This window comes from Mastomys coucha, unplaced genomic scaffold (assembly GCF_008632895.1).
Source record: "Mastomys coucha isolate ucsf_1 unplaced genomic scaffold, UCSF_Mcou_1 pScaffold7, whole genome shotgun sequence".
Taxonomy (NCBI): domain Eukaryota; kingdom Metazoa; phylum Chordata; class Mammalia; order Rodentia; family Muridae; genus Mastomys; species Mastomys coucha.
This window is the reverse complement of record NW_022196913.1, coordinates 25,023,476-25,048,861: the sequence shown is the minus strand read 5'-3', so window position 1 is coordinate 25,048,861 and position 25,386 is coordinate 25,023,476. Positions and strand designations below refer to the sequence as shown.

The 25,386-nt window shown below is 41.6% G+C and overlaps 1 protein-coding gene and 1 pseudogene across 3 annotated transcripts in view; both read right to left on the bottom strand.

Moving 5' to 3' along the window:
• Positions 1-25,386, bottom strand: part of Aoah (acyloxyacyl hydrolase) — a 251,423-nt gene that overhangs the window by 115,467 nt on the left and 110,570 nt on the right. For all 3 annotated transcript variants that reach the window (XM_031359270.1, XM_031359271.1, XM_031359272.1), the window contains 6 exons: positions 21,113-21,183; positions 15,528-15,588; positions 14,395-14,465; positions 13,604-13,652; positions 10,917-10,965; positions 8,743-8,837 (listed from right to left, as the gene is read on the bottom strand). In XM_031359270.1, the coding sequence (XP_031215130.1) occupies positions 8,743-8,837; positions 10,917-10,965; positions 13,604-13,652; positions 14,395-14,465; positions 15,528-15,588; positions 21,113-21,183 (396 nt within the window). The remainder of the gene's footprint in view (positions 1-8,742; positions 8,838-10,916; positions 10,966-13,603; positions 13,653-14,394; positions 14,466-15,527; positions 15,589-21,112; positions 21,184-25,386) is intronic.
• Positions 17,073-18,843, bottom strand: LOC116082558 (annotated as a pseudogene).

Here is a 25,386-nt window from a genome sequence, read left to right as displayed (position 1 = left end):
CTCCCTGCTGACTGCTCCCGGCTTAGGAACTCACCGGAGAGAAGATGGCAGCTCTCACTGGAGGCTCCTGTTTTTTAACTTTTATTGCATTTTGATGAGAAAAGTTACATGATTTCAATTTATCTGAATTTTTTAACATTTAAAAACATATTTTAAGTAAATAGAATTAAATCATATTCTTGTTTCCCTTATGTACCCCAACTCCTCCCAGAGACCCTTCTTCAATACCTACAATATCTTTTTTGTCATATTCCTTAAATTTTATAAAATATTATAATAATAAAAATAAGTATTATAAAAGTTGTTTGATATAAAACAACAATCAATTTAACAGTCTTATGTAGATGCTCATCTACAGCAAGAGTGAAAATACATTTTTCTCAATATAAATTTTAAATAACTCCAAACATATTAACTGTATACTTAAAAATAATACATCACTACTAGTATTTTCTTAAATGAACACAAGTATATAAAGTCTTTTTGTTTGTTTGTTTTGTATATAGTAGAATTTAAAATCTTGGCTCTTACTGTGGTACAAGCCCAAAATAAGAACAATTTTTAGACATTGGGTTTCATTGTAATAAGGCTGTATTTCAATGACCCTCACATCACCAAAGGATTTTACCTCCATCGTAGCTAAGCTGAGAGTTAATAGTTTTGCTGCACCAAGAAATGAATTGTAGGCACGATTTTTGGATACAGACTTCCTGCTATGGTCAAAGCTATTTGACTTGAGTGAGTGACTTTATTCTCAGTCAACAGAAAACAGGTTACATTCATTTAAGAAATGGTGTATGTATTAAGATGGTCTATCCATAAAGTCACTCACCAACTGTTTCAATGAACAATGGTTCTACTTGGAGGGTGGCACAGACATTAGGTGAGGGTAAGAATTTGGTTCATTAGCTGTGATAATTTGGAAAAGCATTCATCTCAGAGAAAGAGTAACTTATAAAGTCCTCTTCTTCAAACTTGATACAAGAGTTAAAAACGTCAAGCAAAGCATTCAGTCTCACTTTTTGTGGTTCTCTTACAAGCCACCTCCCTAGTTAATCGTCTACATTTCTTTTGGGTATATAAATACTTTTGAAATATATAAGCTGTTCTGAAAACCATAGTATCATGTAAAAACATGAAATAAACAATACTAGTAATAGAGAGGCTGAGATAGGAGAAGCAAGATTTCAAGACCCTTATGTTGTACGCAGCTAGACACTGTCACAAACAAACAAGCTGAAAGTTTATATAGATTGTACAAAAATGGAAGACCTTTCAATCTTTCTAGTCATGTTTCCAACTTCTTTCTTCAATGTCTTAAAGTTTTCATTGCTAAGGTCTACCTTGGCTACATTTATTCCTAAATATTTTAGTATTTTTGAGGCTATATTGGCATACAGAAAAGCTGTAGATTTTTATATGTTGATTTTGTATCCTGCTACTTTGCTGAAAATGTTTATCATATTTGAGTGAATGAAGTGAATACTTCCTGGTGAAGTATTTAGAGTCATCAAAAATATAGGATCATGTTATCAGCACATAGGGATAATTTAACTTCTCCCTTTCCAATCTGTAAGCTTTGGTTTCTTCATGTTGTCTTGTTCCTCTAGATAAGAGTTTGAGGACTATATTGAACACTAGTGAGAAGAGGCATTATTGTTTGGACCAAGATTTAGGGGAAATGCTTTGATATTTTCCCCATTTAGAATAATGTTGGCTGCGTGTTTGTCATTTATAGGTTTTACTGAGTTGAGCTATGTTCTATTCCTAGATTCTTCATGATTCTTTTCAGGAAGAGTTACTGAGGGCTGTTTGCTTATTCATCAACTGAGATGGTTGTCTAGTTTCTGTCCTTCAGTCTATTTACAAGTTGAGTGCAATTTCTTGATTTGCCTGTTTTGAACCAACCTTGCATGCTTGGGATAGAAAGGTATATGATCATATTAGTGTGTTTTTAAATTTGATTTGCAAGCCTTTTATTGGCTTTTGTGTATCTGTGTTTATGAGGATAATTGGTTTATAGTTTTATTTCTTTGTTATGTTCTTTAACTGGTTTTGACATTGGGGTGCTCTGTGTTTATGGGATGGGTTTGGAAGTGTAGTGCCTTCCTATTTTATGAAACAGACTGAGGAGTCTTGGTACCATTTCTTCAAAATATGGTGGAGTTACACAGTGAGCCCATCTGCTGGAGTTCCTTGGGAGACTTTTTATTATTGCTTCAAACCCATTGATCGCTGACCAGAGAGCTCCCAGCATTCACCTCTCCCTGCCCTTCAGTGCTGGGGTTACAAGTGTGTGACTATACATGGCCTTTTACTTGGCTGGTGTTAATCCTAACTCAGTTCTTCAGATTTGTTCAACCATCTTATGCACTAGGTCATCTCAGCCCGTCTTTTAATTTTACTTTTTATTTTTTGTTATCGCAAACACTAAAAATTTTCAGAATTGTATTTAGAATTATTTCCTTTGGCTTCCTCTTATAGTATCATGATAAAGACAGTGGGTTACTTCTTGAATGCTACCCACCCTGGGATAATGTATGTCTGATATGTTTTCTCAGTCTGAGAATGATGTTGCACAGCTGTGAGAGAGAACAATAGCTTGCATAGAACTTTGGATGCATATTCTTTCCTCCCAAAGCACCGTGGAGGTGACTTCTCTGGGCTTTAAAATTCAGCACTGTGACAAAACCAAAAACCAAATGGATTGTTCCTACGGTCTGCCTGCCTCTTTTTGTCTTTTCTCACCGTTTAGAAGAACATTTGCAAGATTTTACTTGTTCTTTGGAAATAAAAGTAGGAGATGATGAGGAAGAAGTTTGTGTTGATATTTTGGCCTCAGTGGGAGTTTTGATCAAAGACAATCATTTTATTATTATTTGGTGAGTCACAGCTTCCCCTCTGCTAATGGCTTTTCTCTTTCTGTTTCTTATTCAACACCCAGAACCACCTGTCATGCCTTTCATCCCAAATGCTTCATTTTTTTTCTGAGACTCCCAGGTTCCCAAGTCAGCTGACTCATTTGGACACCCTGCTTTTGGTACACTCCAGCTTCCTGGTTGCTATTAGTGCTCCAGTTGTGTCTCTGGGAAGAGCAGTTTCCCTTGATCCTACATTGCCATCCACACCATCTTCTGCCAATTATTGTCAAGATTTGGAATTTACTGTTTTCTACAAATCACTTTCTTTTCTTTAGCCATTTCTCAAATGGATACTTACAAATTCCTTGTAGATTTTTTTTTCCTATTTTATGTGTAGGAATGTTTTACATGTGTGTGTTTATGTGTATGAACCACATGTGTGCCTGGTTTTTGAGGAGGTTAAAAGGAAGTGTCATATCATACTCTCTGAAACTGGACTTATGGATGGTTGTGAGGCATCACGTCGTGCTGGGGATTAAGATCCTCAGCAAGAGCAGCAAGTGCTCTTAACCACTTAGCCATTGCCCCAATCCCCCCAAATCACCTTTTCTACCACCCAAGCATGTTGTATGTTCAGATGTGCTTCCTTGTTCCTCAGTTTCCCGTCAGGACCGGGGGGATGGGCATTTGGAGAGTGTTTGAGTAAATTTGGGTTAGTGGTCAATCTACTTAATTTGGAGAGAACGTTTAATTCTGAAGTTTGATTACTTGGAATTGGTTTTAACATTCTGAGAGCCAGAAGAATCACATACTGAGATGGCTACATGACCAGGGCTTGTCCAACCCAAGAAGTGTACTTGCAGTCATGAACTATCACTTGCAGTGCTCTGGGTCAGACGCATGCAGGGCTTCCTGGGTACAAAAGCACCTCTGAGCCCTATGCTCAGAAGGACCTGGCACCTGATTTAATGCTCTGAGTAAGAGCTTAAGATTCATCTATTTGCATTGCAAGTGTTACAGATACATGGGCCAAAGAGGTAGCTGGAAGGTAAGCCCATACAGGATCCTGTCTTCTGCCACCTCCCAGGGAATTTGGCCACTTATTCTCCCAATACAACTCCTTCCTCTGCATGTGTTGTGTTCTCTTGTGGAGTAGTGGCTCTGTGGTAATAATGGGGGAAGGACTGTTTTCTGATGGTGCTCCCTGGCCCTGTGGAAAACTAGGCACAAGAAAAGTTAAGAGTTTGGGTCTGGAATGGTAACAGTTGCTTTCTTGCTTGTAGTGGGCAAGGTCTGGTGGGCAGGGAAGTGATTTCCATCTCCTCCTACTTACCCTGTCTCAGAGCAGAAATTTGAAGACCATTGGGAGTCAGCTGACTATTGCAGGCTGGGAAGAGCAAGTCATGAGCAAAGGAAGTACCTGGTGGAATTGAAATTCTGAGGTGTACTAGAAACTCAAGAAGATTTAGGCCTGAGTGTCTTAGGGAATGATCCAAGGGGTGGGTGAGTCTGTACTTGTCCTGGGTACCTTCTGTCTGAGGAAGCGTTTGGTCTGGTAGCTCTGGGATTATCTGAGCATCATTCCAGCCTCTTTGAGTCTAGCTAGCCTTTTTCTGTTCTGAGTAGCTCAAAGCAACCTCCAATGATGAGTTGTCAAATAATTGTGAAATTTTGGCAGTTTCACACACGAGTTCAATGCTTTTTCTATTGTATGTAAGAACGACATTGCATAACATAAAGATGAACAGAATGTTCATGTTGGTGATTTAAGATTTAAAATTTGTTAGACTGCTTAATGGTAAATTAAAATCACTGTGTCAAGGAGGGCACCCCCAAAGAAAATGAAGAGAACCTCGTAGTTTAGCAACTATCTTAGTTAGAGTGTGGTAAAAAACAACTTGAAGAAGAAGGAGTTTACTTCAGCTTGTACTTCTATATTGCAGTCTACCATGGAGGGTAGTCAGGGCAGGAACTCTAATAGGGCAGGAACCTGAAGGTACAAGTTGATGCATGGGCCATGGATGAATGCTGCTTGCCAGCTTGTTTCCCATGGCCTGGTCAGCTTGCTTTCTTATAGTTCTAAGACAGGTTTCTCAACCTGGGGGTTCCCAGCCCTTCAGGAGTCACATATCACATATCTTTTGTGTCAGATAGTTGTATTACAATTCATAAAAGTAGTAAAATTATATTTATGACATAGCAATGAAATAATTTTGTGGTTGGGGGGCACCACAACATGAGGAACTGCATCGTGTAGCATTAGGAAGGTTGAGAACCACTGCTATGGAACATCAGCCAGGAGTAGCACTAACTACTATGAGTTGAGCCCTCCCACATCAATCATCAATCAAGAAAAAGTGTTATAGACTTGCCTACAGGCCAATCCAATAGGGTATTTTTCCAGTTGTGTTTTCTCCTGATATGGCTCTAACTTACAGTAAACTGATTCAAGACTATGAGCACAATTGACCCCTTTCAACTTGAACATACCTTCTTGCAACTAGAATCTTTCTTTTTCAATTTATCCCCAAGATGATATGTTACTATTAATATCACAATATAAAGTATCCCAACTTTTAACATGTACCAGTCTTAAAATGTTAAAAGTCCTGTCTTTGTCTCTCTAATCCAAAGTCTCTCTAATCAGGAAATAGTAAAAATCAAAGCAAGGCAAGACCAAATTCAACAGTATAAAAAGTTCAGCATTCAACATCTGGAACCCACTCATGATCGTACCAAGCCTGCCATCTGAAGCACACATAATTTGTCTTATAGGCTCGGGCTGATTCCACTTTCTAGTTGCAGCTGTCCTTGGTGGTTGTGCTATGATACTGGCATTTTCTTGCTGTAACTTGGCTGCACTTTCACAAACAGCCTTTTCTGGTTTTCTTTAGGGATGTGGACTCTGCAATATGGTGCTAAGTCTCAAATTTTCTCCACTACCCCTTCAATCCTGGGCCTTCTACTGTAACTGTGGCTGCACCTCTAACAATAATCTCTCCCAGTCTCTTTTCATGGACTCCTGCTCTGCCACATAGTCCTAAGCCTCAGCTGACCTCCATCACTCCTTCCTATCATTAAAGTAAATACACTTGGGTGACTCTTATACAACCAAGTTTGGCTGGAGCATGGAATGTAGCCTTGGTCCCCCATGGACTGAAGCTTCTGTATGCTGACCTTGAGGGAATTATGATTTATGACCCTCAATGATGCTGTTCTCTTCTTCATCACAGATAATTTCTCAGTTTCAGCTAGCCAGCACCAATTGTTCCAATGAAGCAAAGGTTTTACTTCAGTGGTGCTGATCTCTTGTTTATTAGAGCCAACTCTTCAACTCCAGTAATCAGATGCCACAGATACATAATTCAAAATATTGGAAGGTCCAATAGACTGTGGTGCTGAGTTCTGCCTCTCTCTGGGTATCGAGGTGTTCAGAGAGGAAAGAGTGAAGTATGGAACAGATGGGGGTCTGCAGTCTGCTCTCCCTCTGGGGCATTAGATACTACTATCTTCCAGATTCAGGAGAGGGAAGCAGAGTCTGAGATGAGTAGGTTCTGTTCCAGGTACTGTGCTACGTTACTGAATACTTGTGACCACCTTGTTGGGGGTCTTGGGGTATGTTCTCTGAAGCAGACACAGAAACTCAATATGAACCTAAGGCAAGTCTTTAATTCCTGATGCTTTCCACATATTGATTAGATTATAGATGTGTACTACCATGTACATCTCTATTTTGCATTTTTTTTAGATTTTTTTTAACATTTTTATTCTCCTAGATCCTTAGCACTTTCTATAAAACTTCTTTCTTTTTTTAGATATTTTCTTTATTTACATGTAAATTTCTCCTTTCCCAGTTTCCCCTCCAAGAAACAAGCAAACAAAAACAACAAGAGCAAACCCCTGTTGCCTCCCCCCTCCCCATGCCTGCTACCCCACCCTCTCCCACTTATTGGCCCTGGCATTCCCATACACTGGGGCACAGAACCTTCACAGAGCCAAGGTCCTCTCCTCCTATTGATGATCGAATTTGCAATCCTCTACTATACACATGCTGCCAGAACAATCAGACCCACCATGTGCAGTCCTTGGTTGGTGGTTGAGACCCTGGGATCTCTGAGGGTATTAGTTAGTTCACATTGTTGTTCGTCCTAAGGGGCTGCAAACCCCTCAGCTCCATAGGTCCTTTCTCTTACACCTTCATTGGGGACCGTGCACTCAGTTCAATGGATGTCTGTGAGCCTCTACATCTGTGTTAGTCAGGTACTGTCAGAGCCTCTCAGGAGATAGCTATATTAGGCTGGCTTGTCCTTCCTTCAGTCTCTGCTCCATAGTTAATCTCTGCAACTCCTTCCATGGGTATTTGGTTCCCCTTTTAAAGAAGGAATGAAATGACCACCTTTTGGTCTTCCTTCTTCTTTAGTTTCTTGTGGTTTGTGGGTTGTTCTTCCTGTATCCCAAACTTCTGGGCTAATAACCACTTATCAGAGAGTGCATACCACGTGTGTTCTTTTGTGATTGGGTTACCTCACTCAGGATGATATTCTCCAGATCCATCTATTTCCCTAAGAATTTCATAAATTCATTGTTTTTATCTATTTTGAATTTTTATTAAAAGCATCTCTACCTTTATTCTGCACTGGACCCCAACAGTTGTGTAGATGGCTCCAGTACAGGGATTGGCACATTCTCTCATGACCACTCCCACCTTAGGAAGCTGATACTGCAGAAGACAAGGTACCCTTTGTTTGGCCATTCAGACTGCCCTGCCCTGCTCTCTTGGTCTTATCCTTTGTCACATAAGTCCTAGGTATTTGCACAGTTCAACTGGGGAAGATAATGGCCCTCCTGATGAGCAGGTGAGTGTGTGCTCAGGTGATAACCCAACAACAATCAGTTGTCATCCTATTTCACCCCATATTGTAGTCCCCTGGCATTTGTGAGGAATGGTTTCTGAATACCAAATTTTTTAGATACTCAAGCCTCTTATATAAAATAGAACAGAGTTTGCATATGACCTGTCCCTTGCTCCCCCCACTTTTAAATAGCCCTAGATTACTTATAATGTCAAATATAATATAAGTGCAGTGCCAATAGTTAATGTGCTATATTTTTCAAGGAATAATGGCAAGAAAAAGTCTGCATGCCATTCAAATGCTGTTGGCATAGCCTGCTTACAGCTTCTATCTGCAGTTGGTTGATCCTGTGGGTGTGGGACTTGCAGAGATGGGTAGTTGCCTGTATTCCTGATCTGATCATCTAACACATGAAAACCCCTTTCATACTGCCCAGTGTTTGATAGGGTCAGTGATTATTGATATCTTCCTCTTTTCCGTGTGGTCTGTGGGTCTATCATTTATGATGACTGTTTCATAATGTTTTTTACTTAAAACAAAAACAAAAACCTTTCCAGGATGTTTTTGTTCTTCAGGAAAGGGTGGGAGGTTTCTCTGTCCATGATGCTCTCCCATGGAGCACAGGAGTGGCTATCAGGAGCCCAGCAGCCTGCTCTTTCTAGCCTCATCCTGCTTATAGACAGTATCCAAGCTGGAAAGACTCCTCCTGCTCCTGACTTCCAGGAGAATCTAACACATGGCTGTGTTCCTTCTACATACCAGCTGGGCTTGACTACCATCTTTACTTTTATTCTGGCGGGAGCTGGGTTGAGGCTGGGAAGGTGAGGAGGAGAAACCCTTTGCCTTCATTTGCCTGGAACTGACAGTGGAGATGCACCCCACCCCACCCCCCACACTACTGTTATAGTAGCTGTAGTGATTTTGCAAAGGGAAATTTGCACCTGTTTGGAGCTGGCTTCACATTGAGAACACAGGGAACAAAAGCAAAGGCCAGCACATCCGGAATGGGGACTGCCAAAATTACTTACCACAGACATCTGTGAAGCTGTCAGCCATTCAGGGGGGATGTGAAAATGAGCCCCAGCTGAGTCTCCCAGCAAAATGATTCCCCTGGGCTGTGAACCTAGGAAGCACAATTTATTTACATTATTTATATACTCAAGCAGTGGGCAGCCTCCAGAGTGAGTAGCTATGTGAGCAGATAACCTGGTGTGTAGCGAATGTACAGTACATCCCAACAGTAATACATTGCCACTTTTCATGTGTTGGAGAGTGTGAGGGGAGCGTTTAGGAGGCGGGTGGAATCTCTCAGCTGTTGGAACTGCTAGCTAAGCAGCACAAACACAGGTGTGCTTCCTGGCTCAGCATAACAGCAACTGCTGCACAACAGCCAGAGCGAATGATGGATGGACACATGAATCAGGCTTGATCTGAGCTCAGAAATACGCCTTACATTTTGGTTCTGGAAATGGCTTTCTTAGTGAACACAGTGATTCTCTTTAAGAGCTAATGACCTCATGGGGCAATTTTGGTAGTTTAAAGATGTGATGGCCTCTTAAAGTCTTTAAATTCACATACACAAAAGGCACTGGATGGACAATTCCGGCTGATTAATAGAGAGAAGGAGATAGAAAGGTCTCTGAGCAGCCTGGATGTCTGGATGTCAGAATCGCTTAATCAGATTCTGAGACGCTTCTACACAAATCACTTACTGGTGGGTACACCCTTCTAACCACTTCTGGGCCTAGAAAAAAAATCAAATTATCCCTTTGGAGTCAGATAAGTCTCTTCCCTCTATCTCCAATCCGCTGGAATGAGGCAGAGGATGGCCTAGCCTGGCTGTAGTGGCTCCCTAGCCTTGGCTTCTATGGAAGCTGCCCCTGGACCATAAGAATGGAGACTAAGAATGTCTAGGACATCTAGGAGGATGATGTGGCGATTCAGGGTTCTTCTTTCCTAGGTTTCATCTGAGTCTAGACTTATTTATTACTGTTGTTGCTGTTTATCACAGTCCTGGAGACTGAACCTTGGACCTCAGCGTGTTTTAGCACAGAGCCATTTCCCAAACTCCAGATTTATTCACAACTTTATCTCCTCCTTTTCTTCTTGTAGTTCTGAGGACTAAACTTAGGACCCAGCACATGCTAAGCAAATGCCCTATCGCTCACTATACTATACCCCCAGCCACCTTCTTACTTTTGATTCTGAGACAGGGTCTCATTAACTTCCTTAGGCCAGTCTGAAATCACCCTGCAGCCCACCTAGGACTTGAAACTTCAATCTCCTGCCTTGTCCTTTTGAGTATATGAGATTACAGACCTGTGTCACCAGGCTTGGTTATAAACGTATTTCTTTTTGTCATTCAACAAATATTTCTAATTTGTAATTATTTACAATTTATAAATTCTATCTATTTATAATTACGCAATGGGCCTTTCAATTTCCTATCCTCTTCTTTGCTCCCCTGAGAGCTTAGAAACAATTAGGTTTTAGGTTGATCTTTGTCAATTATACTTTGATTAAGTGTAGCCCTTAGGATAAAATTAGATTAGTTATCCAGGTAATACCAGTTGAATGGGTGCTTGACCAAAAAAGCATCTTCAAGGAAGGAGTAAAATTTTGACTAGTATAAAATGGGTAACGGGTGGGGAATGCCATAGTTTTTTGTTTACCCCTGGAGTGGGTTTCCAGACTGGTGGCATTTGGGCTTTTGGAGCAAGAAGCTTTTGCTTTAGTTATTCCTGGAAGTATCTGCAGACTGGAGCTTGGCTTCTCTCTTAGGTCATTCAGATATTCATCTTTAGAGACTGTCTCCCCAGCACAGGGTGATTAACCTTGATATATGTTGAAAAGGACATGCAAATGATTAAATATTACTTCCTGTGTCATTATTTGGAAGAGTCCCAGATTTTGATTATTCTGTCATCCACCCTGCAGTCTTCTCTAATGTTGTCATTAAGGTTTCCAGTCCCCAAGGGAAAGAGCCAATTAAACAAATTACATTTTACATCTTTAGATCTGCCTTCTCTTTTCTTCCTGTCTTTTTTCTGATTGGTTCTAAAAACTAATATAAATTAGGTTCTTTAAAGTAACTGCTAACCTCAGACACTGCTGCATAAGGATATGTATTTTTTTCTCTTTCGTTTGACTCAACTAGAAAAGAAGCATCTATTGTAGTAAGGCACTGACTTGTAGTTTATACCTTCACAGAATTTCTTCTCATATGGAATTCCATCTTTTGGATCAATACCCTTTAAAAGAGAAATGAAGAGATTAGCAGTGTGGTTTTAAATGTATGAGACACATACACTAAATCCTTCCCAACTGAATTTAACATGCAAAGGCAAATCAATATATGAAACCCTTTGAAGCCTTTCGGGCCCCTAATCCAGCATAGTAATACTCCATGTAATGATATGGGTTTAAAAGGAATTGGGGATAGTACAGAAAGATTATAGAAAATGAGACACACTGCTTCAGAGCAATCTAGGCCAACCATTTAGAAGAAGAGCTAGCTGGTCAGTAGCGACTCTTCTTGGAGCACTGAAGGCTGATTGAGTCTTGAGGACATAATCAAGGATGTATTCTACAGTCTCTAAGCTGAGATCAAAGTGTCCAGATATCTCAGAAACACCAATTTTCATTCATTTCACCCTTTCACCCCACACTCATCCCAGGGGACATTGATGAAGAGTGGGGATGCTTGAGATTGTCACAATGGAATGGCATACTATTGACATCTTGTGGCCAGCAGCATAGGAGGCTGTAAAATACCCTACAGTTTCTAAGACGCTATGTTGAACTCAAATGTTGACAACTCCAGGAGTTGAGAAACCCAAGAAGGGTAAAGTTGGTCCTGAGTGGGACTAACTCACCACAATCAAACCTCCAAAGTGAAGTGAGACAGTCAGTGGAGTAACTGTGTCTTGGAAAAAACAATAGTAGTATTAGTAGTATTTTAAGACAAAAGTGCTTGGTGGTGGCCAGGATAGGATGGAAACATTGAGTCCTTGCTCCTGATCTTGAAAGCTCCATATACATAAGGAAACACTGTGCTGGGAAGTCCAGAAAGAAATGGAAGTGTCCAGCTTTGTTAGCCCTGTGGCTCCTGTTCTTAACTGATGACAAGAGCCACCCCCCCACTCATACACACATACTTACACACACCACATACACACATTTACACATACATACACACATACCACTCACACTCACGCACACACACACTCACATACATTCATACACACACACACACACACACACACTCAACACACCAGGCACACACATAGCACAGTCAACATTGGAGCCAGTGGCTACTGTGTAATAAGGACTGGCTTTGATGGCTACAGTCTCCTTGTTCCTGACTTTGGGATCCTGAGACATTTTTCCTCTGCAGAAAGGGACAGGTGTGAAGATCTGAAGATCATGTCTCTCTCTAATTAGGACGAGTTTCATGTTTTGCCTCCTGTCTTTGTTTGGCCATCTCTTTATGGAGATGGTATTACCATGTCACAAAAAGTAGAGACAAAGCAAGCACTCTCGTGTACTAATCCTTTGTCCTGAAGACACCAACACTCAGGTTTATCACAAAAAGAGCTACCTTGGGCCCTCTACACTGTAAAGCTCTAGTAGTGATATTCTATCCCAGAAAAAAGTAGCATGACTGAGGGTAGAATGTTTGATGTTGGCACAGTTATCTGCCATGCCATCTATATCCCAGAAGCCCCAAGCCCTGATACACACTAGAGGGAATTGCTTGTGCCAGTCTTTGCCACTGGTGTCCTGGTGAGAGAACAATGTTTATGGGAAGCTGCTTCTCTTTGTCTAGGTGGAAGATTGAAGCAACAATTGCCTTCAAAGCCAGGAATCTCTTATCTTCAATGTTCCTTGTTTGCATAGTTCCTACCTGTGAGAGTGCTGGGACTGACTGAGAACATTCTAGATCATTGGTTTTTAACGTCTGGTTGTGACCTCCTTGGGGTGGCATATCAGATATTCCTTGTATCAGATATTTACATTAAGAGTAATATAACAGTAGTAAAATTAAAGTGATGATATAGCAATAAGATAATTCTGTTGTCTGGGGTCACCACAGCATGAGTAACTGTATGAAAGGGTCTCAACATTCAGAAGATCGAGAATTACTGTCTTAGGAAGAATAAAGAGGCCATACTGTCATTGATAGGATGAGAGTATTTCCATGTAAGTACTTCAGGCTTATGAGAAAAATGACCTCAAAAGAAACTGACCTAAATTTCCAAGACTCTGGTGATTTGTAAGGATTTCTTTCCTGTTTCTAAGTAATTATCTACTTGAATTTGTGTTTGCAAGTTGGTTTCTCTCTTTCTCTACAAGGACCCTAAAATCATGTAAATTTAAGATGACTGAGTCTGTAGCCATTGCTGCCCACAGGTAAGTCTTGGGTTGCCTTTCTCCATTCTCCCCTTTTCTCCTTCTGAAAGCTACAAATCCATTATGTGTAGAGAACTGGGCAGCAGAATCAGGAGCTTTGGGGAGTGAGTGGTGCATGCAGGGTGATTCCCATGCTCCCTGACAGGGCTTATGAAAATAAATGGCTGTAACAAAATGGTTCCAACAGCTGTGTGTGTGCTGTGAGACTGCTAACACAAACTTCCCTTCCATCACACTGTTCAAAGAGAATGAAGGCGTTAGACAGGGGCTACCACTGCACAGTTTAAATGCACTGTGACTGAGGGAGCTGAACATCACCACTGATGCTCTTCCTGTGTGTTAGAAAATCTCTATCCCTCATGCAAGTATGGAAGAATAGTTCCGACAGGCTCTCATCTTCCTGATGCGGCTCTAGAAAACACACACTGGGGAGTGTAGAAAGTAAGACATGGTGCTCAATTTTAAATCATTGCTTACCCAGATGCCATTACAGTTGGAGTCCTGATGGATATCCCAGTTGTCTGGCCTATGAAAAAAACAGCAACATTGGTTTTTTGCGCATATAGAATGCCCAATGAACATTCCATGTACACGGTGTTACAGGAAATGGCACTGTGAGATAATGGTGTTCTTCAAGAGCACCCTAAATGTGCTGTGACATACAAAAGCCTCTTCTTGGCCTCTGCATTCTTGATTTTTGAAAACGTAGCCTTGAAGCCAGCTGAGTGTTCCTGTGGACGATATAGTTGTGGAGTGTTGAGCATAAGAAATAAGTCTGCAGACCATTTTCTTTAGCAAGGTAAAGCCACCAACATTGCTGGAGCTATGCAGCACCCATCAGCTATCAGTTTTTATAACAGGATTAGTGTCAGCAAAAGGTGGTACAGCTTTGGTTGTTGTAAGCTATGGTTCTTGGCCACCAGGACTCAAGCAGGATATGTGTCACCTGACATGGAGTCCACACCTTGCTCTAAGGGGACAGAGCATAACTCCTGGGTCTAGCTGACTGGTAGGACTCACTTGGGGGTAATGCCAACGTTTACAATTGTATAACCTTTTTCTTCCACTAGACTGCTGTGCCATAAAAGAGGCAACCTTCTGTTTTGTTTAGTGCTGAATGTTACCCAGTGTGCTTTGCAAGTATCAGGGTAATGGTAAGCATATTTGGACAAACAGCTGTGTGCATGAATAAATGCAGGGCCCTTCTGCAGCAACTGAGGTTCTTCAGGTTGGGGAAAGCCATTGTGCTTCACTCCAATAAGAGTTACCTTCTGCCCGGGTACACTGTCTTGTCACTGTCATTACAGTCACGCCCTCGCCAGTGGTAGCCCCGAAGCGTCTAAAATTGAAGAGCACACAGGAGGGGAGTTAGCCTGCTTTGACGCTGTCCATAGTGAAAGTTAATCAGGGCTGTGTAAGAGATACTGACATCTGCAATTTGTAACTCAAATATTGAAGAGGGGTTGGGAAATTAGGATTAATATAGGACAAGCCATGTGAGGGAAAATGTAATATAATACCAGACCCAGAAAAAGGTGGGAGTATATGTTTAAATGAATGTGTGTTTAGGGGTGACATTGGGTGTGTGCCTGTGTGGAGGTGTTAGGGTGTATGCATATGTATATACTTGTGTATCCATATGTATGTGTGCCCTTACATTTATGTGTGTGTGACAGTTGGATGTGTGTGTGTGTGTGTGTATGCCTGTGGTTCTCTCTCTCTCTCTCTGTGCATGTGTGTGTGTTCATGTATACTCATAGAACATGTTCCTAAGTTGTTTTGTTAACCACCAGTCTTCTCAGGATATAAAATAATTTATCTGTTTTGCCAGTACTAAATCTTTTGTTGGATAATTTAAAAATAATCTATGCCAACTGCCAACCATTTGGATTCCTATGTTTCTGAATAGCTTTAAACAACCAGAAAACAAACCGGCACGATGGCCAGCATAAATCAAATCAAATCTATTTTATCAGATAATGTTGTTCCTTCTCGAGGTTGCTCATCCTTCGGGAAGTTCAGGGCAGGGCACCTGTTTGTTTGCTTTCCCAGAAACCTCGTGGTCACCGTAACAACTCTAAACCAAACCCGCACATGCATACTCTTAAAGAGTAAGCTCAAGCAGTCCTATGAATGCCCAAAATAAGTCTACCACCCTTTTAGGAAATGGTAGTGCCATGGAGAACTGCAGCTGGGCTGGGAAGATCAGGGGACAGAACTGGGTATATGGTTTACTTTGATGACTGATGACTTTATGAAGTAAAAAAAAAAAAAAAACCCTTAAAATTGTGAACTGATGCATGTTCATAAACAAAATTCATTCTTATCTTATTAAAGGAGAGAAATTTGGAGATGGGTTATAATATGCAGTGAACAGTTGTTCATTCACAGCAATACTCACTGGGAAAACACTGTGTTTGTCTGCATCTACATCTTTGAATGGCACAGCCTTCTTTAGAGATCTAGAAAGGAAAACAAAAAACCTGGTGAACTAAGAAAAACAGAAATGATGTTTGTGAAAATAAGCGTGTTCAGATGCAGGCTGTTTATGTAACAGAAGCTGATCTAAAAATAAAGCCCAGAGTCTGTGGGTGTATGAAAGCATCAGCTGCACTTGGCCAACCACTGTTCTTTATTCAACAGAACAGTTTTTCTCTATTGTTTAACTTGGGTCATTTGGAGAGGTAAAATAAATGAATTGGAGTTGTAGGGGACATGGGATACTGATCTTATGGAACCGAGGAAGTAGGAGACTACATGTTGAGTCTACTCAGTGAACTGGCTCCTGTGGCAACTCGAATAGGAACGGCCCCCATAGGCACAGAGATTTGAATGCTGGTTCTTTAGGGAGTAGCGCTACTTGTTGGAGATTAGAAAGTGTGGCCTTGCTGAAGGAAATGATGACCAACTAGGCCATCCTCTGCTACATTTGCAGCTGGAGTCATGAGTCCCACCATGTATAGTCTTTGGTTTGTGGTTTAGTCCCTGGGAGCTCTGAGGGTACTAGTTAGTTCATATTGTTGTTCATCCTAAGGGGCTATAAACCCTTCAGCTCCTTGAGTCCTTTCTCTAGCTCCTTCATCAGGGACCCTGTGCTCAGTCCAATGGATGACTGTGAGCCTCCACTTCTGTATTAGTTGGGCACTGGTAGAGCCTCTCAGAAGACAGCTATATCAGGCTCCTGTCAGCCAGCACTTGCTGGCATCCACAATAGTGTCTGGGTTTATGATTGAATATGGGAAGGATTCCAAGGTGGGGTAGTCTTTCTTCTAGATTGTCTTTCCTTCAGTCTCTGCTCCACACTTTGTCTCTGCAACTCCCTCCATGGGTATTTTATTCCCCCTTCTAAGAAAGATGGACTTTGGTCTTCCTTCTTGAATTTCTTGTGGTTTGTGGATTGTACCTTAGTATTCCGAGCTTCTGGGCTAATATCCACTTATCAGTGAGTGAGTAGTGGCACACACCTTTAATCCTAGCACTTGGGAGGCAGAGGCAGGTGGATCTTTGAGTTTGAGGTCAGCCTGGTCTACAGAGTGAGATACAGGACAGCTAAGGCTACACAGAGAAACACTGTCTCAAAAAACCAAACATACACACACACACACACACACACACACACACACACACACACACACAAATTTGTGCCACTACACTTGGAATTTTTTTTCAGGTGAAGAGACACAGCTTTATTGTATAAAAGCTGAGCCAGGAAGTTTAAAATAGGGATACATTATTAAGCGCACACACAAGTCTTCAGTTCATATGTAAGCCCTCTCCAGAGTTACCCATATACATCTAGATCCCTCCTCAAGTTGAAATGTGCTTTTCCTCTTCATTTCTCTTTAGGGTCTGCCACCATCACAAAACAGAATGCTTTGCAGAACACGGGGCACCACATAGCCCTAGACACTCACTCCCTTAGTCTGACTTCCCCAGGTCACAAGTTCTAAGCACTCTGGGAGCCAGTCTGCTCAGTGGAGGCTTCTGCTGGTGGTGTAGTGGGCATCTCAGGCATTGACTCAGGTGGTGGGCCACTCTCTTCTAGGAGAGTTCCTTGATAGAGTCAGCGAAGACGAGACAGCTCTCTCTCTCTGGTGGCTGCTGCCAGCTCTACCACGGGTACCAAGGCTCACCTGACATCAATGTGGGGGCTGGTGGGGTCACACTGACAGCTCCATGTGCAGTACAAAAGTCAGAAACTTGGGGCTCAACCTGGGGAATGTAGTAACTGAGAAGACCACACTCCCTGGCCTTCTGGGAGGCCTGGGTCCACTTCTTGTGCTGCTTCTTACAGACCCCTGTGTATGGGGCGTGGAAGATGATACCTGAGTGGGCACAAACTGTTCCAAGAGCTTCACATTCCTAAAGTCAACATTGTGATCCCGTGATCCCGGCAGATGGGGCAAGGATTCCCAGTAACTTTATCCTTAGGAATACATGTCTTTCAGGTCTGCTGTCGTGGCACACCACCTTTATGGTTGCGGCGATACAGCCCAAACAGGGCGAGAGCCATATCTGTTCTGGTAGTCTTCTGAGTCCAGGTATTTCCAAGGTTCATTCTCATATGGGGAAATAGGAAGGGATGATGGAGCATCTTCTTCAGGAGGACCTCTGGTGTAAAGAGTCTAGAGGGGAACCTGAGCTACATAGGAACTTTGCTCCCTTGAGGCATATGCTGCTAAAGAAATCTTTCTTTTTAACCACTCACTCTAAGAATCTTGAGTATTTAATGAGCATTAGCTGGTAACTTACATTCCTCCTTATGAGACTGGGTAGCCAAGAGCATCAGACATGATGGCCAACATAAATCAGATCAAACCTGTGGGTATTCTGATAGGAAGGACTTCTTTGTGCCTTGTTACAAAAGAGATACTTTCTTCTTCAAAGTGGCAGCCCTGCTCTCATCTGGAGGGGAATCACATAGAGGACAGAAGAAGAATGCAGCCATGGGGCAAGATGAGGTCCTGGAACCTAAAATTTAGCCTAAGCAACAGGGGACTGTCTGCGATTTTTGTAATGGTCTTCTGAAAAAAAAAAGGGGGCATCTAAGCAGGATTCGAGAGTTTTGAGGCAAATGAATGGAGCTCAAAACAAGTGTGGCCAATAACTACAATCTATTTATTCACCTTAAGAATAGGGTTGTGAGTCTTGAGGGCTAATGAGAGCAGAGGTTGAATCCAACTGTCAGGTTTATCCTATGCCAGATCTGTGGACACTGGAGAGTAACTTCACCTATCTGAAAGGGATCAATAATAGTGCCTGCCTCAACATATACAATTGTTCTTAATACATAGAAAGCACCAGCCAATTTTCTTATGATGATGATTTCTGAACCACAGGTTGATTTAGGAGCAAAGGACTCTGCACTTATATGTACACTGTAAGCTGTAAATTACCAAATAGTTTACAGTATGGTATAAATTATCACTGAGTGTTTTTTTTTTTAAAAAAGGGTTTAAACATGCTATTTCTCTTTTACCATACAGGAATAATTCTCCTTTTAAGTTGGGCCAAAAAAAAAAAAATCCATGGTTCCAGATGCTCCTGAATTCAAAATTTCAAAGGTGGTTCAATTATAGAGTTGTCACTTGAATATCATTGGAAACTTCAATGATGCCATTAAAGAAGAGATGGGGTCCCATATCAGCTTGAGCTGGGAATGATGCAATGATTGGACACCTAGGGATGCACCCCAGCTTCAAAGCGTCTTCCTTCATGTCTGACATTTCCTTCTTCTCTTAACCTGAGGCTCTCTGCACTGACCCCATCCACAGAAAGGGGTGAAGTTACTGCGATTCAGGCCAGCTGGCTGTGTGGCTCTCGTTGGCACATGAACTAGGAAAAGTTTGTAGCTCTTTGACTCTTAAGAGACTCTAAATGTGGGTCAAAATCAGAGCAGCTTCCCCCTTGCTCCAGTTGTGTTAATAGTGGCTTAGAGATCTTCAGCAATTGTCGTCATCACGAAGCTCAAGAGATGATGTGTGATAGAGCACCAAAACTCTTTCATCATGGCTTAAAGTATGCTCACCGAAAACATAACTTAAGTTTCAACTCCCAGCATCTGTGAACCTGGACTTAATCCAAATAGGTCTTTGAAGGTGTGACCAGGTTAATATGAGGTCCTTAGGATAAGCCTTTATCAAATGTGACTGGCAGGTTATGGCAGGTCAAACAAACACCCTGGGGAAAACAAGACTATGAAAAGTGAAGATAGAGATTAGAGATTAGAGGGATGCAGCTATAAGGATTGATGGCTATCACAGCATCCAGGAAGAGGCAGGGTATGATCCTACTCACAGTATTTGTCAAAGGAGCATAGCCCTGATGCCCTTGGTTTTGAATTTCTAGTTTCCAGGCCTGAGAGAACATCCATTGTAACATTTTTGTTACAGCAGCAGCAGGAAACTTACACAGCCTCTCAGAGCATACCAGCAGCCTGTCTCTTGTACCTGTGAGTATTCTCTTGTCTCCTCTTCTCTTCCTATGTCATCCAAGCTGGATCAGAATGGAATAAAGTAACAGGAACTTCCACAGACAGGCAAGAGGAACAGATGCTGGGGAAGATGTTTCTATGTTCTAAATGAGTGACTCACATCCATTAAAGCATCATTCGTATATTCAGTATTTTAGCTCTGTCTCCTGATTTGCAGACAATTATTGGACATAGGCAACCAAGGGTCATATTTGGGGGCAAATTGACTCACAAGGAAAATGTTTGAGAAAATGTAGTGCTTTCTCACTAGGCCTGGGGCCAAGGAATTTGGCTTTTAAGGTTGTCAGATGGTTCTGAGATAGCAAGGTTTCAATTTGTAGTTTGATTTTAGATAAAGGAAAACACGTTCAAAGGCATTAAGTGGCTCAAGTTCTTTAAATTAACTTAAGAAAATAAAAATCTCTGAAAACAAATATGAAGGATGCAGGGAACTAAATACACCTGGGGGAGGGTGGGAAGGTTGGGTCCTCATGGCCTGTGAGAAGTACTTCTTTAAGGCTTAGTGTTGTGCATTAAAGATAGAATGTCCCCAGAGCCTTCTGTGTAGAAGGCTTGGTTCCCTGCTAGTGGCACTGTTAAAAGGGTGACTGGATGGGACCCCGTGGAAACCAAAAGCACTCAAATCCACTCCTGATCTCTGGTGGAGACACCTGGAGCCAAGAGACCCACTAAACACCCTTTTTCTCCTGAGAGAGTGACAAACGACAAACGGACACTTCCCTTCCCAGGAAAAAGCTTTACAACCTTCCCTCTGAGAAAGTGCTAATTCAAGCTGAGAAGGCGCCCTGCCTAGGGGTGCCTGGAGCCAACATCAAAGACCGCTTCCTGAGATAAGGCTGCAAGACATCTCAAGACTCCTTATCGAACATCCCCGCCCAAATGTTCCCCCTTCTCATCCTTTGATCCTCTCACCCTCTCCTCATGTTCTTCTTTCTGTATAAATACTGGCCATTGAACAGTAATTAAACGGAGCTTTGACAAAAGACTTGCAAGGCCTCCCTCTCCTTTATTCCTGCCCGTTCTTCTTCTTCCAGGTACAGCTCCCCTTGCAGTTCACGAAAATTACTAGATCCCGCAGGTCGGGGATAGGGCCCCATCAGAGGCAGCTCCTCAAGAGTTGGACTTTGACTGGTGTTTAATTTCCCAAGAGTGGTCCCCTCTACTCACTAATACAGAAAATAAGGAGAAAGCTAGACTATTTTGCTCCTCTTACTGTTGCAAATATTAATTCTATGGTGTTTAGTTGAAGCCCAGATATAGGGTAGAGCTGAGCTGGGATAGTTTTACAGTTGCCTTTTACAACACTGGAGACTCCAAAATTATCCAGAGCAGGCTTGTCTTTTAGTTTCTGTACAAGTCATTTTTTTGAGCAAGAAACATGATCAATTTCAGGAGGATGACTTTTAAATATGAACATCAGTTTAGACCCCATAAAACAAAGGACAAGCAGAGAGATGTCATATCTACTTGAACAGTAGAAACAATTTACGTACAATTCAATTTTCTGGCAGATCTTGGTCAAAAACGGTAGTGAACATATGTTACGACCACTTCTAGGATATTTCTGGGGAGATAAAAAAAGACAACAAAAAGAGAGTTGGTTAACTCCAGGAATGATTCCCACCAAAAGACCCGTCTGTGGTCCTGATGGCTGGACCTGAATCTGCTTCCCTCTTGTTTATCCAGATGCAGTGCTTCTTGTTCCTGCTTCCCATATTCACTCCGCCTTCTGTACAGTGGCCTGTGCAAGTTCCTGAGACTGAAACCCTCCCCCAGTCAGCTGCTCCTACTTTCATAGCCATCTCCAGGCTTCTTCCCAAGGGGGTCTTGCCTACTTTGGTCAGGTACTCAAACATTTCTCTTCTGGAATGCTTTTAAAGTATGCTTGAGAACACTTTCAAATAAAATGATTCTACCCTACTAGGATAGACAGGAAGAAACAGTTGGTTCTCACCAGCCCAGAATCCCTCAGGTATCTATGAGGTGTACTTGTGGGCAGTAATGCTATTTTAACTCTGTCCAAGAAGAACTAGCAAAGGTTTTCAGAATATAAATGAGGTACTGCATGGGTCTTTGAGATACCTTCCCAGCATTCTAGAAACAGAGGAGTAACTTTGGTGAGTAACCCCCATGTTTATGCAAGGCATACAGATGTCTTCAGCTCACCATGTGAGTGAAGGTCCCCGCTTTTAGCATTATCTGTGGGGTCCAAAGTGGAGGCACTAATAAAGCTCTTTAAAAACCCTGCAGAGAAGGCTGGTGACTTAGAAATTGGGCAAAAGGGGGATGGTAGGAAGTAAGGCAGACACTCAGGGGGCTTTATAACTCAAGATACAGTCTGTAGCCTATGCAAAAGTTCATCTGAGATGTACTGAATTGGGCACATCAGGCTGGATCCTGGAAGTCTGTCCCTTCTTACTTTTTAAAATATCATTTTCATGTCAACTCTCCTGAGTCAGTCTGCTGCCCACTAAGGGTCAAGAAAAACTATTTCAGGCCCTAGCTATTCAAGGTATGGTCACAGTGTCAGTGCCACCTGGGAACCCTGAGAAATGCATAGCCCTCCCCATCACATATCATAAGAGAGTCTGTATTTCAACAAGATCTGTGAAGTGCACACCAAAGCTGAATAAGTCTTAATCACGGAGCATGCTGCCCCATGCTGAGAACATATGTGAAGGCTTGGCACATCAGGGAATGATAAAACATTTCAGTGTTGCTGGAGCATTGGGAGCCATAGAGCCATGCAAGGAATGAGGCATTATGACAGCTTAGGATGCATCTCCCTATCACTCTGAGGGCAGTGGAGAACCCTTGAAGTGGTAAGGCAGAAGACTAGATTTGCATCTCAAAAGGATACCTAGGGATGGGTTTCCTTGAGCCAGAAGGGAGAGAGCTCATTGGAGATGTAAGTCTGGGCTTCCTAGCCTTAGACTGCCTTGTATACTCTGTGACAGCTTCTGCTTGCTAGATGCCAGCAACACAAATCAGTCTCTAAACTGTGCCCAATGCTCCCTATCCTGTGCTGGAGGTGCAGAGCAAAACTATACGAGTTAGAAACCGTGTTGATGTGAAACGGGGTGCAAACCATTAGCAGTGAGAGAAAGGATGCCTTAGAAGGTTAAAGTCAAAGACTTTGAGTCTGACTGAGATCAGACTATAGGCACAAAATAAAGCAAACAGCAGCATGGCCTTATGCAAAACACTGGTGGCAGTTCGGAAGCACAGACACATTCTGAGACTTAAGCCAGCTGTATTCAAATGTCGGAGCTACTTCTCTTAGTATTTACTTTAATCTGAAAGCCTGTCTAATGATTCTAGTGACAATGTGGGGTTCAACAGTGATGAAAACCAACCCTTAAAAATTATGTGAACAGTCATAATTACTACACAAGAGGTACAATAGAATAAAATTTTATAATTGCACAACTGTTCCTTGTCAAAATGCAGCTGGAAGGCTGCAGCTGCTTTTGACGTTCATTCAGCAGACACTGAGGTCAGGAAGTGTGCAGTAGACAATGTAGAACATCCAGAGTCCCTCAGATTCCTCTGTCCAGACAGGGTTGTTCTTATCTGATTTTTTGTAAGAGATAGACAATTGGCCCCCAGGCCACCTTCCCAACTGCAGACAATGTGCTTGCAAAGATAAACTGAGATGGACCTGTGAACTACACTACAGAAGTCCTTGCTCAAACACCTGCCAGACCCCTCCTTTCAGTGTGAACTTTGCTAGACAGAGGCAGGAGGGCTGCTATTAATGCAGAAATGGACTGAAATTTCTGCATTTGGCTGTATTCAAACCCTTCTGAAAGGATGGTGTAGAATCTAGGCAATTTCTGGAGACAGGGCAATCTAACTAGTTTCCCTCACCAGAGGGTAAGTGATACAAGGTAACAAACGGGGCTTGAATAAAATACATGAAGGTGAATGGCATCAATAAAAGATCAAAACGTGTATGTGTATGTATGTGTGCGTGTGTGCGTGTGTGTGTGTGTGTGTGTATGTGTGTGTGTGTGTGTGGGTGTGTGTGTGTGGGTGATTCAACCATTTTTCTATGCACAGCTAACATAAAACTGACTTCTCATATAATAAAGTGCTTTTTGACTGTGTATGTTTTATGTTACGTGGATTTAATTGTTCTGGGCTGGGTTTTGAACACACTTGAACACAGGCATTTGTTAGCTTCCCAGGTGACTAGATGAGCCAGATAGACCTGTGTTTATTGTTTTATGTACAGCTGCACAGGCTGTCTCCAGTATAATACAATATCCACAGAGACCAATGCAAATGCGCAGCTCAGGTTCAGCACTGAGAGGGCCTGGGCGGAGAACCATTAGCATAGCAGTCTCGTTGGACATGGAAAGAGCTGTTTCTGGATGTATGTAATGCATTGCTCACGTACTAGCTACACAGAGGAAGTGATTGTGTCTCAGCCTTCTCATCTCTAGAAGGAAACTGAGGAGAGAAGCGCCGTCTAGTTTGTATGGGTGAGAATTCGACAAGATGTCCACAGCAGGTATTTGGAACAACTGACATTTATGTTCTCTGTATGCAGGTGGGAGGCGTCTGAGGGGCCTCCGTGGGCTTTTCTGAGTTCACACCTTTTCTGGAGCTTTTGATTCCTTTGACAGCACATCATTTTTCTCCAGTCCAAATTTTTTTTGAAAAGATAATTCTTTTTTTATTTTTTGTCATATTCCTTAAAATTTATAAAATATTATAATAAAAATAAGTATTATAAAAGTTGTTTGATATAAAACAACAATCAATTTAACAGTCTTATGTAGATGTTTGCCTACACCAATAGTGAAAATACATTTTTCTCAATATAAATTTTAAATAACTCCAAACATGTTAACTGTATACTTAAAAATAATACATCACTACTAGTATTTTCTTAAATGAACACAAATATATAAAGTCTTTTTGTTTGTTTTGTATTTAGTAGAGTTTAAAATCTTGGCTCTTACTGTGGTACAAGCCCAAAATAAGAACAGTTTTTAGACATTGGGTTTCATTGTAATAAGGCTGTATTTCAATGACCCTCACATCACCAAAGAATTTTACCTCCATCGTAGCTAAGCTGAGAGTTGATAGTTCTGCTGCACCAAGAAATGAATTGTAGGCACGATTTTTGGATACAGACTTCTTGCTGTGGTCAAAGCTATTTGACTTGAGTGAGTGACTTTATTTTCAGTCAACAGAGAACAGGTTACATCCATTTAAGAAATGGTGCATGTATTAAGATGGTCTATACATAAAGACATTCACCAACTGTTTCAATGAACAATGGTTCTGCTTGGAGGGTGGCACAGACATTAGGTGAGGATAAGAATTTGGTTCATTAGCTGTAATAATTTGGAAAAGCATTCATCTCAGAGAAAGAGTAACTTATAAAGTCCTCTTCTTCAAACTTGATACAAGAGTTAAAAACGTCAAGTAGAGCATTCAGTCTCACTTTGTTGTTTTCTTACAAGCCACCTCGCTAGTTAATTGGCTATGTTTCTTTTGGGTATATAAATACTTTTGAAATATATAAGCTGGTCTGAAAACCATAGTATCGTGTAAAAACATGAAACAAACAATACTACTAATAGAGAGACTGAGGTAGGAGAAGCAAGATTTCAAGACCCTTATGTTGTACACAGCCAGACACTGTCACAAACAAACAAGCTGACAGTGTATAAAGATTGTACAACATTGGACCTATTTCTCCAATTACCAAATTAGAGAGACCATTGGATGACATTCAACAAATTTCTAATTC